Source organism: Crassostrea angulata, chromosome 6 (assembly GCF_025612915.1).
Source record: "Crassostrea angulata isolate pt1a10 chromosome 6, ASM2561291v2, whole genome shotgun sequence".
NCBI lineage: Eukaryota > Metazoa > Mollusca > Bivalvia > Ostreida > Ostreidae > Magallana > Magallana angulata.
This window is the reverse complement of record NC_069116.1, coordinates 31,331,977-31,353,289: the sequence shown is the minus strand read 5'-3', so window position 1 is coordinate 31,353,289 and position 21,313 is coordinate 31,331,977. Positions and strand designations below refer to the sequence as shown.

Here is a 21,313-nt window from a genome sequence, read left to right as displayed (position 1 = left end):
CAGGGTCTTGGAGTTCTCACTTGATTTACTAGTATCTTACAAGCTTTATTCTCCCATTTTCCCTCAAAATACCTCTCTCCATTCAAATAATTTTAAAATAACGCCCTTTATTCGTTTAAAGAAAATTACCTTTGTATATATATTGAAAAAGGTGATCAGCTGGGTATGGGGGAGGGTGGGGGAAGTTAGGTTGGAGATGTTCACAATCACTAATATAGTTTGTTAATTAAATCATATCTGATTAAATCCATATATTAAACATAATTTTCGCTCCAATTAGCGGTAAATGAATTGTGATAAAAACCGACAGGAATTTCCCTACGGTAGTTCACTGAACGAGTCCACGCCCCAATCCCGAGTGTACGTATACGCGCAAGATCCAAACAGCGCTACCTATGAATGAGGTCGACCGTCATGAATGATTTCTCGTAACTATAACAACCTATTGTCATCTCCCGCGCTCTCTAAAGTGTGCCAAGTATGGCCGACTGTTTCATTGATTGGTATATCAATAAATTCACGTAAGAAAATTTCCATCAGTCTACTACAGACTTCGGAGCTCCATTAGACAATCTACATGTACTTTCCCGTAATGCCGATATTGCTGCTGTTAGCTAATTTGAATATATGCAAAGTATGCAGTAAATTGCAGTTGGCAGAAATTATGTTTATTTAGCCTTCATTCGCGAATTGTTGAATCACTCCATCGGTAATTTACAGCAATGAACTAATTTTTCCCTCACTGCATTTAATGTTTTGCTTCCTCTTTCAATTTGACAACGATGCAGTTTTATCACTCGTGATTCAGCAGGTTTCATAATGAAAGTGCATGTATTTAATATTTATCTTGCCACAGCGATCAATGGAGGAAAATCTGTAGGGCATAAGAGAAAACGTGATTATATTTCAGACCTGCTAAATAATGAACGGAGAGCCGATGTGTGTCTGTGCATCGTGCAGACGATCTGGTTAACCATTTCGCTATTGCGAATAACATCTAAAAAGCCAGAAGAAGCAAAAACAACTTGGCAACCCCGCCCTTTTTTCACCCAACGTATTCGCTGCAAAAAATGGGCATCATTGAATGCTGTTTTCTTATTAGATTCATTAAATAATGGATTCACGAATTCATGAATTCTGTCTTACATTTTTTTTTAGGTGAATCTCGTTATTTTTTTATGCCCCCTAGTCCCCCCTCCCAAGCATCTCAATCCCCACAGTGTCTTACTTCATACATAATTCGCTGAATGTTCGTAAAATCCATGACTTGGCGAAAAATGGGAACAGGATTTGAACCCCAAATACTGATGAGACGTGAAATACTATATAAAACTTTATGCCACTTTGTAACAATAAAAGTGTGTTTATATATATCCATATACATAATTCAACTGGTATACCTCTCGTTCACTGTCAGCGAACTGGATATGTAGTGCCCCCATCGCCCGGATGATGGCCACGAGGGATTGTATAGTATTACTGTACACGACGGGTTTGTACTGTTTGTTATCCTCTTGAGTGAAACCTCCTTCGTGGATAATTCTGTAAAGATTAAAAAACAACAACAAAATAATTATAAATAAAGACAATTGTCAAAAAAAATTTGTTTCCGAAACAAAATGATTATCATTTATAGTGCATGAACTATTCAAATATTTTATATCACCTGATGAATTTATTGAAAATTCTACAAAAAAAATGGTGCATGCATCCAACATTTAAAGTTTTACATGTTTTGTTGGATTAGAAAGTTAACCAGAATGCGAAATAAGAATAAGTATTTTGAAAATATTATAATCTCTGCCTGTTCACAAGGAGAACACTTGATACCTAGGATAATATACTGACTAATCTCTTTCCAACATTTATTTTATTAAAAATCCACCAACTATCAGCAGAACTATAATATTGTGAATGCATACACTCACTTCTCGATCGTATCACAAACTGAGTGCGTAATGTGTGTGCGCGAAATTACACATTGCAAATACGTATAACTTTTTGTGTGTGTGAGAGTGTGTGTGCAAACAAAAGACCAATGGTATGAAAATGCTGCTTCATATAAGGAAAATACCACTCAAAGATTAGTAGCAAGTAAAAATAACCCAGTAAGATGTTCATTTGTATTCTCGGCGGGCCATCACCAGCCTTATTTAGCTGCTATTTAGACAGGCCGATAGCAGGCCGGTGTTTTTCGCCATTATATTTGCGAGGAAATATCGATCAGCGCCGACTCCATGCCCACAGATCGATATACGACACAGTCTGCTTCGTCTTAATACAAGTCCATGCAGCGAATGGATGTGATATTTTTGCAAAGCTGCATTTTCGATCGAAGATTTTTTCCTACGTCCTCTCGTCTCTCTCTTTCTCTCTCTCTCTCTCAAATAAGTTATGAATTACTTATGTGTAGGCTTTCTGTGAATCATCTGCAGCAGTTACGACATAGTCTAATGGTTATATGATAAGAGATATAGATAGTGCAAGTCAGGAAAATACCAAAGCAGTACTCCATGATATCATAATGGATATCACGGTTTAAGCGGAATTCTCATTGTGCTATATCGACTATCCTTTGCCGAGTAATGAAGAATTATGATACACAACACAAACGTGAAAAGAGAAATATTAATACACTGTAATTATACAACCATAAAGTACATTCCTGCGAGACCCGGTCGGTCCGACATACGAACACAATTTTACCGAATAACCTAATGTATCTGCTCCTCATATGCGGTTTATTGTGAATAAGCCATTAATTTGTTCAACAATAATGAACATTCAATATACAACTTTCTACATAGAATGCTCTAACGTTAAAATGATAGATGCCATACGGACCGGTAGGACCGGGTTTAACCTGGACACAGTAAGATTATTCTTTCTATAGCAAACTTTCGTGCCCCATCTGTGACAAATGTGCTGAATAGCTTTTTGGTCTACACTAAACCAAAGTCATGCAATGGTAGAGCCAAGTGTCTGCAAACTGCGCAAACAAGATATAATCTCTGTATAAGTAGAAGTCGGATTAGACATCATGCTACTTCAAGACCAGCTTATTCACCACTTCCTCTCCTCAATGTCTTGCTGAACACACGTTAACACTAGAGAAAGACGACACCTTGCTTCCTTTGATCCCTACCCTTGCTCCTATGGTGTTCTTGCGACATTGACATGCCAAGCAATGGTAAAACGCCTTTCTTTTGCATTGGAGAAATCAACTGGCGCGGTTGATTTCTCCAATGCTTTGGTAAAACGCCTTTCTTTTGCATTCAACGGTTGACTTTTCCAATGCCCAGACCTGTACCGATATATTCTATCTGACAGTGTATGTTTTTCACTGAATCTTTCGTACAGATGCAGGTATACCATCACCAAGACATGGGGGATACGCAGAGTTGGGAACATGAAATGTGCGTGCAATAGTTGTTGAGAAATCAAAGCAAGGGGGCAAATCTGTGTGATCAATCGATGAGGCTCCGTCTCTCCGCTGATAATGGCTTGCTGTATGTGTACCAAATCGATCCACGGAGGTTAAAACACATGAAATAAGCACCCACCTCAGACATCACTCAGCATAGCAACTAGTAACAGAGATCTCGAAGAACGGAGAAGGGCTGACATAGGATAGGTTTCAAATCGATGTGGACCGGGACTGTGAGGGTGGGCAGTGACTGATAATGGATACAAATGTTTGCTTCTGTTCGTAATTAAACATCTATACGGAGACTGTTAACTGCTTATTTACAAAGTTGTCTACAGTATCATCTAGATCAGAGACCGAAACATTTAAATCTAGACAGTTACACGAGTTATTTATTTGTGTGGGTTTTTTTTTTCTTATTTCGCGTACTTGGTTTTTTTCTTTACAGTTAAATAATTGAGCTTTATCAAATTAGGAGCATTTAAAAGATGGCCCCATCAGAGAAGCGTCAGTGTTCTATAAATAACAAAAGTATAATTGTTTGTTTGGTGTTGTTTTTCTTTTCTTGCCCTGGCACTTTGCGCTAATGTGTAAGTATGTGTTGACAAGTATGCGCCAACATGAATGGCCAATCCGGATGCTGGCAATTCTGTTTGTCTTAGTTTCCTGCTAATTTCTGTAACTCTTATCTTACATTGTATTTAAACAAGATAAAAATACTGCTCATCAACACAAATAACACGTTATGGACAAGCTGCTTAACGGTCCCTTATCGACCAATCCAGTATGTTAATTCAAAGACTGCATTGGGATTCCATGTACCATATCCGTCACTGCGTGATGTTTAGGATTTTGCAAAACGAGTGGATTCTTGAGATTTCTCAAGATTAATAATAAACAATGAAAAATTCACATAGAATAAGAAACACTCTGGACACATGCTAGTCAAAAATACATATTATAAACATAATTATGGAAATGACATTAGGAATAGTGTAATAACCATATTGAGCTAAACCAAAAAATCTTTGAAAACAGGTCCATGATGAATGTTTCTTTCTATATATGAAATATCCTAGTCCCCATCTTGGTTAGCGGTATCATAATGGTACACGTGTAAGAGGAAACTTTGAAGAGAAAGGCATGCCACACACTTTAACAACACTTGATGGCGGTTTGTACCAGGAAACGTTAGTTTAAAGCGCCTAGAATGCTAGTACATATCAAAAATGTACCGGCTCTTGCCTTCTTCAAACTTGTCTCGGATTGTTCGTTGAATTTCGATCCTCCAATTCTATCCTGAAGTTGCTTCCGGTAGACTTGGGTGTACATTAAAACGACACGGATATATGTTGCTCTCTTGTGACAAGCAAATGAAAGATTCATTTGCATCTACCGTTATCATGGCATCAAGAAAAGAAAGTATATAGAGAGAGGTGAAGACGTGGTTTAAAACTGGTCTTTTTTTTTCTTCCGAATGAGAAGAAAGGCAGAATAAACACGAAACGGCGGATGAAAAGAGAAGAATCCCAGAATCTGACATACTCTAATGTGTATTAACCTCTGGATATATATAGCAACAATGCTGCCGTCGATTTTTTCACGTCATAGGCATGCTGTGTAAAATGAAAAGGATTTGTTTAACCATGTGGTATACACATCTCATCAACCTGCTGCAAACATTTTATTTTCTTTACGTCATAGTGAAGTGTAAACAAAAAACTAAGGCAGATAATTGAGTTCTTGATGAATGGAGCTTCATTTAGCCTTTTTAGGTCAACAAAAAGAAAATGGTTAAATTGTATTTAACGCAAATTAATAACGGAATTATATACATGATCGCCTTGCAGCAGAACATTATATTTTTTAAGAACGAACGTCGGAGCATCTACCATTATATCATAAATCTTGAGCATGAGTTGTACAGTATCCAACTAATGCAAATAATTATAATGCCCGACCATCTTTGATAAAGGAAATTCAGACTAGACGCATTGTTAATCTTAAGAATTTGCATGCATGTGTACATGTAAATGACTAGAGATAATAAGTTAACAAGCAACATATGTCTGAATATAAATTCATATAACACAATTACATGAAAGGTATGAAGTTGTTTGTTAGTTTGATATAAGTATACACATGTGTTCCGACAAGAAAAGCAGAGTGCACGTATCTTAAGTGAAATACTTGTAGATTTCTTTTGTAAGACTCATTTAAAACACATTTATGTGCCTCTATGTGAGTTCTACCGTAACACAGTTATACAATTTTCGCTGCAAAACTTTGATTTGTATTTATGTGCAAAGTTAACGTTAGCTCTGAAATGTTATCTGGAATATTGTACGCTTTCAAGATATAAAGTACTAGTATATGTAATTCTAAGTTTCCCGTGCTAATTTTAATCTGGGCTGTCAATTCGTCAGTTAGATGCTTCCCCAATCTCTAATAATGTACTTAACCACCCCGTATACTTGTTGAATAACAAGCATAATCTTTTTATACAGAGTTTCCTTCTATTCCGCCAATTGATCCACAGTTTGAGTCACGTATTGATTCATAATCTGATTAAACGTCGTCAAAGTGGTAGTAGTGTCTATCACAAGTTTAACCACGTCGTTGTAGAATAGAATAAAGATGAAGGGTTTTGTTCCGGTTTTTTTTCTTTTTTTCAAAAAGAGATTTGACACAATTGAGTGGATCACTTATCACGTTTGTTCAGTAAATTTTCAATTGCCTTGAAATTTTCCGTTTTAAACAGAGACCAGATATGTTGTGCACGTAGCGCCTTTTCATTGTTAAACATATACGAATATATCGTGTATTTCTTAAACGCAAGTCTGTATTTTTCTTAGAGAGAGAGAGAGAGAGAGAGAGAGAGAGAGAGAAAGAGAGAGAGAAATCTGCATTTCACCCCAAGTCCTAATATACAAGTTAGAAAGGGGGAAAGTCTTCCAAGGGTCAAATGACAAGGAGAAAGTATTAGATTTGAAGTGCTCTTTTTAGGCGGGGACAAGTTTATCTTTGAAGAGTTCCAAGGGGCAGAGAATATCACACGACCGTCTCAAGCACTGGATCCAAATGTTACTGATTTGTCAATACGCAGGACAAGGTTTCACTTGAAACTGCCCCTTGGTGACCTCCTTTGCACAATGCTGAGTGTCATTCATGCTACAGATGTTACAGTGGGGGATGTGTGTTAGCTTGTAAGCGAGAGGATGCGAATGATTTAAACAGGATACTTCATAAAAAAACAGAAAGAAACTCGATCTGTACACTAAACACTTGACGACTATGTAACTACTTACAGAAAATGAATTCTTAGAATGCATTGTTTGTTTTATTGTGCTGGCCACTAAATGAGCCTTTGGGTTTTAACATCGTTGTATAATAATTATTAGATGCGTGTTTCTAAACAAGAAGACCAAAACTTTTAAACCAACAGAAATGCAGCGAGGATTATTATCTACCTCTTATGTACTGAATAAAATAACAATTCTTTTAATAAATTTTCAAAGCAACGTGTTAAATGCATCCAGTAAATTAATGACAAGGTGCTGTTCCGAGCAGATAGTAAGACTTTTTAAGAATCAAAGACATGACTATTTCCAGGTTGTTTTTCACTTTTTAACCATTTTTAGTAGTATATTCAACAAATAATTGTTTACACATACGTTAACTGTCATGTACATGAAATTGCAAATAACCCAAGCCATTTAGAGATGAACTGTCGAATAGAAATATTGGGGGTTAATATAAATAATGTTTCGGCTTAACACTAAGTAGGAATTGTTTATTATGAATATTTTCATAAGCATTACTAGTATTATGTCATTGACATGCTAGAGAGAAAAAAATAGTAAAGTACGAAGATTTACAGATAGTGTACATTTTAGCATGTTTAGCATATAACTGCATTTAAATATGTAGGTTTATATATTGAAATCTGATGATACCTTTGAGGCCAATGAATCTGTGCAATGGATTTTAATAACATTGTTTTGTTTGGTCGGCATTTTTAGCCAGAATTCAATTCTTCCAAAATGGATTCAGTATCATTACAAACGGTTTCTTTGTACATAATTCAAAATTTCTGAGTTACAAATTATCGACGCTTTCAATAAGTATTTTAAAACGCCAATGCTTGTCGTCCATTACAAATTTACATTTGTTTCAAAGAAATTGATCATGATGTGAGGCTAATTTTTACCTGAGGAAGTGTGGGGTGGGGTGGGGTTGGGGGGTTGGGGTTGTTGATTCATTTGAGCTTATTGTCAAGAGCATGATAAGACCAAGAAAGGAAAGACAAGGAGACGAGTACAATAACGCCATTTGTGTTGGTTGTAACTGGATGATTTAACGTGTGTTTATGTGTAATAGTTAGTTGTTAACAGCATGTGTTCTCAAACATTTAAACCAATTAAAGAGAATTATGCCTATGCGACAAATGATACAGCGATTTTTAAACTCGCTAAACAGATGGATAAGCATAAGTATGGCTGAAAAAAAAATCACCCGTCTAAAGCCGAGTCTATTTGCACTTCTTCTTCCAATATTATTATCAGATGGCGATAAGGCGCCTCCTCCCCGCGATACACGATCGATTTCCCATTATTGATTTGGTGAATGGCCCCGCTCTTCACCTCGGGTGTAGGGCCGCAGGCAGGTGCTAAATGAAAGCTCCATTCACAACCCCTGTCACATAGCCATTTCCGATCGATAATTTTTCTCTCTCCGTCAAACAAAAACCATGGATTATTTGGTCCCAAGTTTTTCCATCGGTCCATTAGGACTCGTAAATACATGTAGCAAAATTTTTGCTATTCTGCTTAGCTTCTCTGTCCGGTGCATCGGCATAAAAGAAAAATGTTGAGCAGTATTTAGCTCTTCATTACCAGCTGATAATACATATTGGTCAAATTCCTGATTTTTGCCTTGAGGTCATGCTAAATTCGTCTGCTGCTGTTGTTATGGCGGCTCCATCATTTTACTATTACACACTGCGGTCGTTTTCTGTGCTGCCATGTCTGCGTGTGTAACTCTGGTATTTACAATGCATTAATACATCTGCATAGTAAGTCTGGTACAATATGAAAAGAGGCAAACGAAGGGGGGATTTCGGACAAGTACCATGTATAATGAAAGTTCTACCGGAAATAAAAGAAAATAATTGTGTATATGTGTAAAATGATATAGGAAGTTATAAAGTCCAACAGATTTACATGACATGCAACGTAAGCACAGCTTTATAATGAGAGAGAGAGAGAGAGAGAGAGAGAGAGAGAGAGAGAGAGAGAGAGAGCGTATTGTATGTATATTTTGAGTTTCTTCCTGTGCTGTTGAAGAGATTTTAGAAGTGATATAAGAAGTCAGAGTACAGCTAATTAGAAGAAGAAAATCCCCACCCAAACATGTTTATTATTTTCTTGATGTAAAATAACAGTGATACAGCTGTTCAAATTGCATACACAACATTTACGTACAATACTGAATACGTCACATCCATATACTCATTTCACTACTTACTTCATTTGTTTTACAATGGTGCTCTTTCCTGACTCTCCCGCACCTAAAAATCAAATTTTAACATTCATTGGATATATAGTTAAATCAAAAAGCAAAACAATAAAACATGACACAGAGCCGCATTGATCTTTATTGACATAAAGAAAGAATACATAACGTCACTAAGGCGTGTGTCATGAGAAAAAAAAATCGTTACGATACTGCGTTTTTATAATTACACTATCTATCTGAATAAAAATGATACACTACTCGCATATTATTCAAAGCAACTTTTGTTTACACAAATGACTGCTAAAATTTCCGGCATGGAGCGCCCTACTATCTCAAGATAATATCATTATCGAGACGACCCCGTATGGCGCCTCATCGGTACATCTTAAAATAAAAATTAATGATGTTGTAGATGTTTATCAGTACGAGGAATCTGAAACGTTTATCGATTGGTTATGTCTTCCCAAATATAAAATTACTCCTTTCCGAAATACCCTGTGTGAAAAAGTGGACATGTATCAACCTATATCTTTCTAAATTCGAATACGTCCTATCTAGATAATACATAATTTATTCCTGCCACTGAAAAATTATATCGTTTCCAAACAATTCAAAATGGCGGATGAAACTTGCATAAATCAATGCTGAAGATGTCAGCGGTAGGATTTTCGTGTTTTATAGATTTTTGAAGCATTGGAGGTCACACATCCCTTACCTAACAGAAGTAGCTTTATATCCTTAGCTGCTTGTATTCCATCCTCCTTTAAATTTTTCTCAATCGCCTTACTTCTCTCGTAAGCGATGCGCTGTTCTTGGCTCATCGTACAGCCCATGTTTGAAAATTATAATGCACCACAATGTTTAGATCCCAAAATATCAATTTGTCTCCTCCACCGAAATGATGGGGGATTTTAATCCCAATGTTGACCCCGTCTCCTCACACGACACTCAAATCCAGGGTGAAATATCTACTAAAAATCCACTCCCTGAAATATTCAATACCGATATTAACATATATTCACTGTGCAAAGCCAAATCTCGGTCTGGACTTCGTGAAACAGCGAGACAGTGAAAGAAAGATGTTCGGTTCCGCATTCAAAACCTATCTCACTCGGCTTTTTTCATAGCGAGGCAATATCGCATCCTTCCACTGTCGCCGGAGAAAAGACATGGAAGTTAAAACAAAATAAACGTATAATCTCGCCTCTTGCTGACGGGTATCATTTGGCAACGAAAAATGTGGTCATGGATGCTTGTATCTACCACCAAGCGGTGTAACAAAGCCTATTTAAATATGCGTCCGTTTCTCGTTCTATCGATCCAGTGCGGATATAGCTATTCTACATCGCCGAGTAACGGGGGTTACTAGCTGACGTCATTCGTTGCACGGGCTTTAATATATTAATCCTATTGTTTTTTTTTCTAGGGAAAAACTATAAATGTAGATTGAAAATTTGATTCATAATTATCGAATTAAGCGGTATGCAATGTTGAATGTTGTTTTTATCCTACATGTGAAACTACATTGTCAGTGTTTTTCTGATGTTAATGGAGTAAGCCTCACCATCGCCTCGCGCATCTTGTTGCAGGGCGGTGGCTACAATCTTCTTCCGTGATATTTTTACAAACGGAAAATGACGCAGAAAACCGCGCGACACACGATTTCACATTTCAGATCAGTTTAGACTATATATTATGTAGAAATTGTAATTTTTTTTTTTATTTTAACGTTTGGTGGGATAGGTGACAATTGAACGCCAATCTGTTGGCTGCATAAAAATTAGATCGATTTCTTGCCTTATTATGCAGCTGTTAATAATTAAATAAGCGTGGCTCAAAAATATGGAGGAAAAAATCAATGCTTAGCATGGAGTATCGTGTTTACTTAAACAACGATGTCCCATGATTATTAATTTGAGAATATCCAAGTTAATTTCCTTTCTATGTTGAAGTACCCAATATTGTATTTTGGACCCTTTATAAAAAGGCATGTTTATTTATGACTTATCATCAAATTATTAAAAAAAATTGATATGCTCACCTTTATACGTACGTATATACGGAATATAGGTGATAAACAATAAATGTGTCCAATAAAGATTCGTATTCAAGGATTTTATACACAATTTCATTGAATGTCCTGTTATAAAACATCTGTTTAAATAATATTCCTTCCGCATGTACACAATATATACATGTGGCTTGTACCTGCCATTTATTATATCTATTTTATCATTGTTTGGTTTAGAAATAGAAATATGCAATTAGAAGCAAATTGCGTATTTTGTCAAAATTCATATGATTTGGCGCGTACTGAATAGCATGTATTTGAAACTGCGCAGTATGATTAACGTAAATAAACAGATTAAAATAATGACAATTTGAAAAGTGACTCATAGAAAAAGACATTTCATTTATTTCTTTTTGTTGACAGAGTTACATGTATCTATTGCAAACATTTGAATATTTTAACAGGAATGCAAAATTTATTGCACGAACCTTTTTATCAAGTTAAAACATAACAAAGCTTCAAAGACAATATTTATGAGACATTCAATTCTCTACCCAAAAATATAAAATGAAAACTTGCGGGGTTTTTTGTCCAACAATTTTAAATGATGAAACGCCTGATTCTGACACAGAAAAAAGAATTCGGTAAAATTAAATGTATCCCTGGTGCCTTTTCTCTTTTAAAGAAGGTTTTAATTTTAAAACTTTCAACAGTACCTTAAGCTAGATACACGTATTTGAGTTGACAATTTTTTTTATTCATTTACGCTTCTGTAGGTTTTAACGTACATGAATAACCTTGCACGATTCATAAAAGAAAAACGATAGTTTTAGTTCATATATAAATTACATTATATAAATAACACTGATGTATTACAAAAAAAGTTACAAGCATAATATTAATCTTTAATTATTCGTAACAGAATAATAGCCCATTGGTTCCATATAATTAGACGTGCTCGTACAAACATTGACTTTGTTGTTGTTTTGTTTTTGATTTTTTTTTTGGTTTTTGTGTGTGTGTTTATTTTCCTTTTCTTTTTTAAAGAATAAATACACAAGTGAATATTGTTTGTTATAGTATGTTCCAGGCTACTGTTTCCGTCACTTTTTGATACATTTTAGCGAGAATACACATACCTGTCCAAGAAGTACAATTGAAATCGAAGGGGAAAAAAAATCCAAGACTTCTTAATTGACATTTTATCTATTTTTACCCTGAGAAATTGACATGAACGAAAACAAATTTCTTACGGAGATTCTTAATCAGAAATGTTGCAATTGACATATTTTCTCAATGCGGAAGAACTCGGGACACCTAGCACAATTTTTCAACGTTATCAACCGGGTACTTTTCACGTCTTCTGCAATGCAAAATCCCCGTTGACTTTCTATATTTGATTGAGTATAGGAAACTGAAGCGGTAGAGGGGACGTTTCAAAACAGAAAATATGGACTTTTTTATTCTAGTGGATTCATGAAGGTAGTTTGTGTTTGTGTAAAAAGGTATTTTTGATTATCGATATATTAAGCAGAATGTGGTAGAAGCAGAAACTCGGGACAGAGTTTAGAATTTGTTTAAAAAATAAGTGGCGATCGGTTGTATACTCCCCCCCCCCCTTCTGAAAACTGAGTATAAATACTTATCATATATACATGTATGCTTTGATTAACAAGTATTATTAAATGAATTTTTTTCCTTAGATAGCTGAATAGATCTTTTTTTTTAAGATAGTTAAAATTTCATAAAAATACTCTAACAATTAAAATAACCTGTCAAAATGAAAATCTATCACCCACTGTTTTTTGACACATTATGAACTTAAACAAGAAGCCCACAGGCCTTGATGCATGGTCACCTGAGTACCATAGTCCTTTCGACCGAGTCTCATGTTTGCATATTAAGCTTCATATTGAAATCTAAACCCTTCTCTTCCTCTAACTTTTGATGTTTAGAAAACAATACTAGTACTTCATGAAAATTTGGGGTGTGAGGGGGTAGCAGAGTGGGAGGAATCTCGCTCGGAGTATATGTATGGTCATGTCCCCCCCCCCCCCGCCCCCTCCCCCACCAGGATCTGACCCCTAACCCTGGGACCATGAATTTCACAATTTTGGTAGAGGGCTTCATGGAATCATACCCATGCATTTAGTTTTTCCCCTACATGTGTGATAGTAGAGAAGATTTTTGAAACTGTAGGTTTTTTTTTGCATATTTTCCCCCGCCTATGGTGCCCTGGGGTGGAAGAGTCATGAATTTCCCAATTAAGATTCCTCCTTCCATAGAGATGCTTCACACAAAACTGGTAACAATTGGCCTTGTGGATTTCTTGAAGTTAAAAATGTAAAAAAGTTGCACGACGGACAAAGACCAATTGCAATAGGTCACCTGAGTGAAATTAAATATACAGAATACTGTATACTATGTCAGTTCGGAATTGAGTCGCAACATGACATACTTAATAGGTAAAAAGATGACATTATAAACAGGCACGTAGCATCGGGCCTGCCCCCCCCCCCACCCCCACTTTTTCTCACCGCAACAATTTTTTTTTTAATTTACAAATAAAAAAATGAATTTTCATGGAGTTGCCCCCCCTACTTTTTTGGGAGTATGTAAAAAAATTGTTATGAAAATAAGGAAATTAGGAGTGAAATTGAAGTAATGGATATACTACGCCAGCCCCCCCCCCCCCCCCCCCCCCCGGATTAGGATTTTGAAGATTTTCGACAATGCTAAAATTTGCTCTTTTTTTTTTTTTGCTTGTCAAGATTTTTTGAGCATGCCCCCCCCCCCCCCCCCCCCCACACACTTTCAAAAACGATGCTACGTGCCTGATAAAGCTTTGAATGGAACAGAGGTATGAAACCGTGTAGATTACCATTGTCCGTTTATCCTCATTTTAATTATCGGGGGTTTAGATTATTTTTTGACTATTTACACCTGTACGTCTGTTGTTCTTACATGTTTGTTAATACATGTATTATATGTTTTTGACTATTTACACCTGTACGTCTGTTGTTCTTAAATGTTTGTTAAAGGACAGGTGACACAAAATCATTTTCTACTAAAAACATTTTCTTTGATAAATATAAATCAGTTTATAACAATTTTTCCATTTGACTAGCATCAGATAAGAACACACAGCTCAATTAAGTGTGCTGAAAATCCCAGCTGCAGCAGATCTCCGAGTTTTGCCGATCTTTAATGAGATAAGAAACCCCTGTGCGTTATTCGTCAAAGATGACATAGTCAGCTATCGGCTACATAGTAAACAGAGCAATGGACGAGGATTTATTTACACGTACAGGATAGTGTATTTGTGTTGCAAATGATGATTTTGAAATAAAGCAATATCAGATTAAAGTGAATTTATTAAAAGCATATTTTATTGAAAAGTTTAGTGTATGAACCCTCTCCTAAAAACAAAGTAATAAGATTATAGAATGTACAAGATTACATGTACATAAGATAGTGGTAATAGGAATTGAAAAAAAGTAATTAAATTAGAATGAATCTGAAGATTCAGTGATTGATAATCATTTATTGCAGATTATCATCCTGTCAGCCAGATAGGCAACTACTTGCTCAGATTGTCAGTATTCAGTAAAGTTTGAAATATATTGTTTGAATAATATGCATATTAATCCAATCTTGCAGATCCAAAACATTGATTTGAATAAGTTGATATTAATCTAAATATTTTTTTTTTCTTTAAAAAAAACTCAACTGGGAGCATGATGAGTTAGATTTTTATTATATCACATATAAATCCTTTTTTGTGTACTATTTGTAACAATTGGTGTTGCTGTAAAAAAAAAAATAATCCATTGTCCATCTGAATCTAATGTCAGTATATAAGAAGTAATCAGTGTGCATAACAGCTCGTTTTTGGGCTTTTTTTTCTTAGGTTTGATCAATAGAGAATAAATTATACACAACTCAGAAGTACTACCAAAAGATCAAATTACATTTGGATAAAATTCAAGGAGTCTGAGATTAATACGATTTTAAAACCTGAATACTATGTTAAGAAACTACTGTTTCAGTATTTACTGATTATGAAAATTGGTATATATCTATAGTTCTTTTAATTAAATTTCAATAAACAAACATGATCAAATACCATACTAAAAATGAAATTAAAAGATGTTTCAGTTATTAGTATTGAGATTTAAGGTAGACCCCTGATTTTGTGGAACTAAAGAAATTTACAAATATATTTGCTTACAGGTACCAGGATTTCTGGTAATACTTCTTAAATCAAAATATCCTTTATTAAGTCCAATTAACTTAATAAGGGTTAATTTAGTGCTTAAGATCCAGTGAAATTCCTGGTTACGAAAAGTCTGTATACATTATCACTTACTATGTGTTGACAAAACAAAATCCTTTCTTCAGAAACAATGATTCCATGGTTTTGATGATTTTTATCTTTTACAAATCCAACATCTGGCATATTTTTTCCAGCATGAAGTATATAGATCAATGAAAAGTTAACCGTACAGGTCACAATTTTTACTCTTATTCATAATTGCTGTGGAAACAGAAATGGGGTTTCTAAGCTTAGAATAACTCTGTTTATGTTCTGGGTTCTCAAACTTTTAATAGCAATGAGCAAAAGTTAATGACTTCAGATTTTAGATAAGAGCAATTCAGAAATCCCTATGATTCAAAGATACAGCGAATGGGCAGTGTGTCGGCTATTACGTCGCACCGAAGGTTTCCGATCTCAGAGGCTTCAGATATGCATATTGAGGTCACGCGTCTTATCAGCTCAGTAATTCAGCAATAGCTGTGAAACTGATGGGAGTAGTAAGGAAAATTTTGCAGAAATTGTATCCCACTCACAAATCAACTTGTTGGTCAATGTTTTTGTGATTGTGTCACCTGTCCTTTAACACATGTATTATATGTCATCGTTTCAGAATAAAGAATTTTAAAAAAAAGTCATAAAAACGGGTTGACTCACGTCAGAAACCGGGATCGTTGATATTGCTAGACAATCAACGACATTTCATCCTGTTATAAAAAAGGCTCAAATTTGTATAGTTGTTTTAAATACTTATAAACTTATTAATATTCTTATATGATATGTTTGATAAAGCACTGTACTCTATAATATGACAAGAAAAACAATTTGTTTGCAGCTTTCTATTTGTTGCATAAAGCACAACATCGTTCATTATACGACATTCCTGTTCGCCTGCCTCTTTTGGGAGTTCAAAATTATAGATTTTTCAAGATAATATAGTCTCTCTAAACAAAGTTTTATATTATAGAGTCTGCATTATTAATTTCAAGGTCTAGTGCCTAACTCTACCTTTACCCCCCCCCCCCCCCCCCGGCATTTGTTGTTAAAATTCGTGTGATTTGATTTGACACTGTAAGATAAAAAGTGTGTTTCACAAAGTCAGTGTAATTGTATTGAGGTCCACTGTCATCTTATTTCCTTATACTGTATCATGAGTTCAAATATCAGAAAGTAAACTTCCCACGTTTCATAGGGAAACTATTTCTTTATGTGTTACTAGTGTTATCAGTTTGAAAGAGTCAAATCAGGTATTTATTTGTTCGAGCAACTTTATTTCGGACGAATTAGATGTTCTTAATTAGGATACGTTCCGGTTATTTTTCGAATTCACATACATTTACCTTGATTACCTTCACTACAGGTTATATTGCTTATTAAATTTATACGTAAAAAAGTAATTGAAATTGCCATAAATACAAATTTCTTGAAATTCTGATTGTAGTGATACGTAATTTTTATGTGTGTAGTTTTTTGTGCTGGTAAAGGACAAAACTTATCGCTTTTTCAACTGAAACATGAAAAGAGAGAGGGACACCTCTGCCAGAAAAAAAAAAACCATGCAAAAATTTTTCTAAGGAATTTTTTAATCTGCAGTTACGTATACTGTAGTGGGGGTCGGTCAGCCTACATTCTTTCATTTTTTTTTCGCAGTAGTTTGCTTTATCCAACGATGGAATTGTCCCACCCCGATCTCCAACGAATATTTGTTATTTCGCTAGAAATTCGTTCACGTGCAAACACGAATAAGGAACAAAAATAGAAAAAAATAGTAAACAAGTACATAGCTTCATTGTGTATACATGTGAAAACATTTGTTGCCTTACTTTGACAGTTTCTTGATCCACCGGCCGTGATCTAATCTTTCGGTAACGATCGCTCCTCTCGGGCCCTGGGGTCACATCACACCAAGTCAATCAGGCAGTCGATTTATAGCTCCGTGACATGATCCACCATAACGCCCGATTCCTTGGACAGATATATAAAAAAAAAAATATGTATGAAAAGTGTGGTAGAAAACTGAAGAAATAGTACTGATAACTTTGTATACACCAAGTTAACACCAAAAAATATATACATAAAAAATATGCATTCGCACGTAAATACTGTACTCTGAACTGGGCTCAGGTAAATAATTAGCTTTTTTTGTGTGCCATGAAATTCATAGTACATTTGTACATAGTGAAGTTATCATCAGTTTGTTTTAAAATTGTCTTAAATTACTAAAATTTTCTTTAAAAGTTACACGAAGAAAAGAAACCAATCTTACCTGTAATTATGTGGGATATTACTGAAAATCTCTGTCAGATCCAAATACCTGCATATTTTATCCCGAATGCCCCGAGTGTTAGATCAAGGTAGTCGATACCTATACAGGTAACATACTTGTTTTGACCATTCAAACCGGAAGTGTGTATTTTTCCAGGACGCAAATTAACCTTATTGCGGAAGTTGGGATTCAGAGGAATACTAGTAATAGTTTTAATATGGTAAAGGAAAGGAGTTCTAAATAAGTCCGAACAAAGAAGATAAGTTAAAAAAAACACCCCCAACTTCTCCTCTCTATCGCTCAGATTTACTGCTTGATTTACCTGCCCATTGTACAATAAAAGAGTCACTAGTTACTACCGATCGTCGGAATCAACGGCATTTTCCTCCCTTACACTAGCACTGTTTCATGATATATCAGTGATATCAGGATATTATATCTTAGGGATTCCGAAGATGGCATTATTTTTAACATTTGAAATGCAGAATGATATGATAATTCTGTCAGTAAACTTAATTAAGAATAACATATATAAATCAACACAAACCAAGTAAAAAAAAACAGGCTGTAGCTAGCAGCCACTTACAGAAGCCACAAAGCCCATAGAAGCAAGAATCTAATTAGAAAAATCATCAAAGTACTGAGAGTACTCGAACAGAAAATTATTGACAATTGTAAGTACAAATGTATATTTTTTGGAGTTGATTTTAATCAACTCTCCTATGCAGTTACTCAGACAAACCGAAAGTGAAACAGTGTTTGGACCTCAGCACAAATCATCGCCGCTGACAAGACTTAGTTCTTGAAAATAATTGATAAATTCGATGTAATGTATGCTAAAGCATTGTTTTTCAAGGAAACTTATTTATAAATACCTTGAAAATAGTCAGATTTTAAATGGTACGAACAATTTAGATATTTTTTGTAGTCGTATGGATTCCTAAGCCAGAGCTCAATATATAGTCTCGTTCAACTCGACGCTCGGCTGTCTCCGTAAATCTCCGACAAGCAGAGAGTCTCTCTTGCTTGTCGGAGATTTACTGTGTCAGCCGAGCGTTTGGTTGAACGAGACTAGAGTTCAATATTGCTTGGATCCATACAATTTTCGAGAAATATTTCTATTACTGATACATAGTTGGATTGAATTAATTTTATCTTTAAATATCATTTTACATGATTCATATGGGGGTTTCTCGACATTTTTGTCGAAAAAGTCCAAAAATTTGTTGTATAAAAATGTGCGTAATTCAAATACAAATTAGAAACTACATGTACTTGTCATGCACAATAACATATCATTGATTTTAAAATAAATAAACATCGACAAAATCAACTCCCGTCAGTTCTTCAGTACTTTGATTTCACAGTTATGTTCAGTTCCTTTTGGTGCAGAATTATGAAGAATATTTTATTTAATTATTTTTATGATTCATTCTCACTTTAAATGCCAACCGAAAGATATTGTCCAACGTTGTTTTTTTTTGTCTTCTAAAATTTGCGTGTAATTTATTTTCTACTAAAATATTTCATTTCCTCGGGTCAAAAATGTATATTTTTGTACAGATCAGTGTCAAATTATCTTATTTACATATTAATCAAAACTTCCTGTTTTAACAACAACTTTCAATGGTTCAAAAGTTAATTAGCTTTCCTCTTTCCGTCATTGTGCATGCAAAAATTATGAAATCATTTTCGGGCATTGTTGTTCAAAAGGAAGTTTAAGACTGGTGATTAGATAAGCGCATAGCCTAACAAAGGTGTTATATTTCTGTCTTATATTCCTATTGGTATTTGTATTTGTATTTAACTATGTGCGTAACTTTGTACCTTGTGAATAATTTTTTTTCTATTTTCTGTTGTAGAAATCAGTTTATATGCATATTTCATCTTATTTGAGAAATGAACGAGAATTTGTTTGGTTTATTCAAGCACATTAATTAGAGGGAGGGGGGGTGTTTCCAATGTAAATTAGCTGACTTTCTACACGATTTTTAAAATGATTGATGAACCATTACCTTAATTTGATATTCGCACTTGGTATCTATAAATTTTATCTTGTTTGAAATACAGGCATGTAACCAAGATATTGTATTTATTCATATAACATTAAACTATGCGCATTGCAAAGGAATGTAGTGTCCTTTACAAAAATTTAGATTATTGATAATCAAAATTTGTACATGACAACTTGGTAAGTTGAGGTTTGGGGAAAACTCGCTTGGCCGAGGTCCGTGGATCGTACCCGGATTCTCCACCAATTATCCTTATTCCCGGAATGTCCGTAAGGATTTTTACCGGCAATGTCCAGTCCAGAAAGGTTTGGGACGATTACCGACAATAAAAGTAGCATCACCAATAAGGACCACTGTACAACTCGATCGACACTCGGCTGTACTATAACCCGATCAACACTCGGGTAGTAGCCCTCAATTTGGTAAAAGTAACCGAGTTAAGTCCAATCAGCGTTTCAAATTAATTCCCTTTGAAGTACATAATGCCTGTAAATGCTTTTAGCAAAATAAAGATGACAGGTGAGGAAATTCAATTATCTAAAACTCTAAGACATTTGACGTTTTTACTATCATAAACGTAGATAAACGAGTAAATGAGATTAACCAACATTTGAACCTAACAAAAGTTTTTTTCAAACAATACCCATATTCAAACCCCGAGAAAGTATTTTGATTAAAATCGCGCTAAAATTTAGAAGAAAAATAAAATAAACAGAAGTAAAATCTTTGACACGATAGTAGGACAGAATTTATTCCTCTCATTAAAATGAGTTATCAACTATTTTTCAATATCTCTGCCTTATTAGAAGAAATATTGTTAATAAAAGTATTGTTTTTTTTTTATAATAACTTTTACATTACAGTCCGTTTTATTTTAAAGAAGAGGACTGTTAATAAAAAAAAAGGATGTGCACAATCCCTAATACTATGTACGTGTACAAACAGAGTATGAATGAAATATTGTTAATCTATATCGGGCACGCTGTTTCTTATTACGTTGTATACAATGAATACTTTCATTGATAACTTTATTAAATACGACACTTGTTTACAATGCTGAAGTGCTAGGAATTCAAAATAAGACAATCACCTGTTTTCTATCGCTATTCACGTGCGGATCTAGAAAATTTACCGGAGGGGGGCGGTCAGAATCCTATTTTCGGGAATTTCTCTACGTCAATTTAATAGATTTGAATTTTATTTTCCAGAGGGGGAGAGGAAGGGGCAAATCCCTGACACCCTTAAGACACGCGCATGGCTATTTATTGAAATCTGTGCGACTCAAAAATGGTAAATGTATGTTTAAAAGCTGCATGAACTTGGATTCTCTGAGTTCAATATCTAGAAAAAACTGAAGCTCGCATACGTGCATATAATCCCGGTTTTAACTAATAGCTTTTAAGATCATGGTATTTTAAACTTTTGAATTCGTGACAAGTGCAGATTACTTATGTAAAAATATGCGTCATTCTTATGAAATACTTACGAAAGCATTATCTTCCTTCTTGATAACTTTGGGTCAGCGTTCGTGGTTGGTTATTCATTTTGGATTATATAACTAATTTACAAAATATACACAAAGTAAAAAAAAATGTTGTCATTGAAAAGTGATTTTGGAATTTTAAAGAGTGCATCGCAAATATAATGACGTCATTTGGTTACACAACAACTGGTATCATGTACAGCGTATTCTTTTATATCAAGAGGCCAACAGGCCTTAACGATCACCTGAGTACCATAGCCCATACACAAACTTGTCGAGGAG

At 34.8% G+C, this 21,313-nt stretch overlaps 1 protein-coding gene across 1 annotated transcript in view; it reads right to left on the bottom strand.

The window, feature by feature from the left end:
- The window catches only part of LOC128187711 (guanine nucleotide-binding protein G(o) subunit alpha), a 29,489-nt gene extending 11,825 nt beyond the window's left edge, over window positions 1–17,664 (bottom strand). The window contains exons 1-5 of the mRNA XM_052858196.1: window positions 17,537–17,664; window positions 17,094–17,235; window positions 9,660–9,930; window positions 8,954–8,996; window positions 1,401–1,542 (exon numbers count right to left, since the gene is read on the bottom strand). Of these exons, the coding sequence (XP_052714156.1) occupies window positions 1,401–1,542; window positions 8,954–8,996; window positions 9,660–9,777 (303 nt within the window). The 5' untranslated portion in view covers window positions 9,778–9,930; window positions 17,094–17,235; window positions 17,537–17,664. The remainder of the gene's footprint in view (window positions 1–1,400; window positions 1,543–8,953; window positions 8,997–9,659; window positions 9,931–17,093; window positions 17,236–17,536) is intronic.
- Window positions 17,665–21,313: the final 3,649 nt, after the last annotated feature.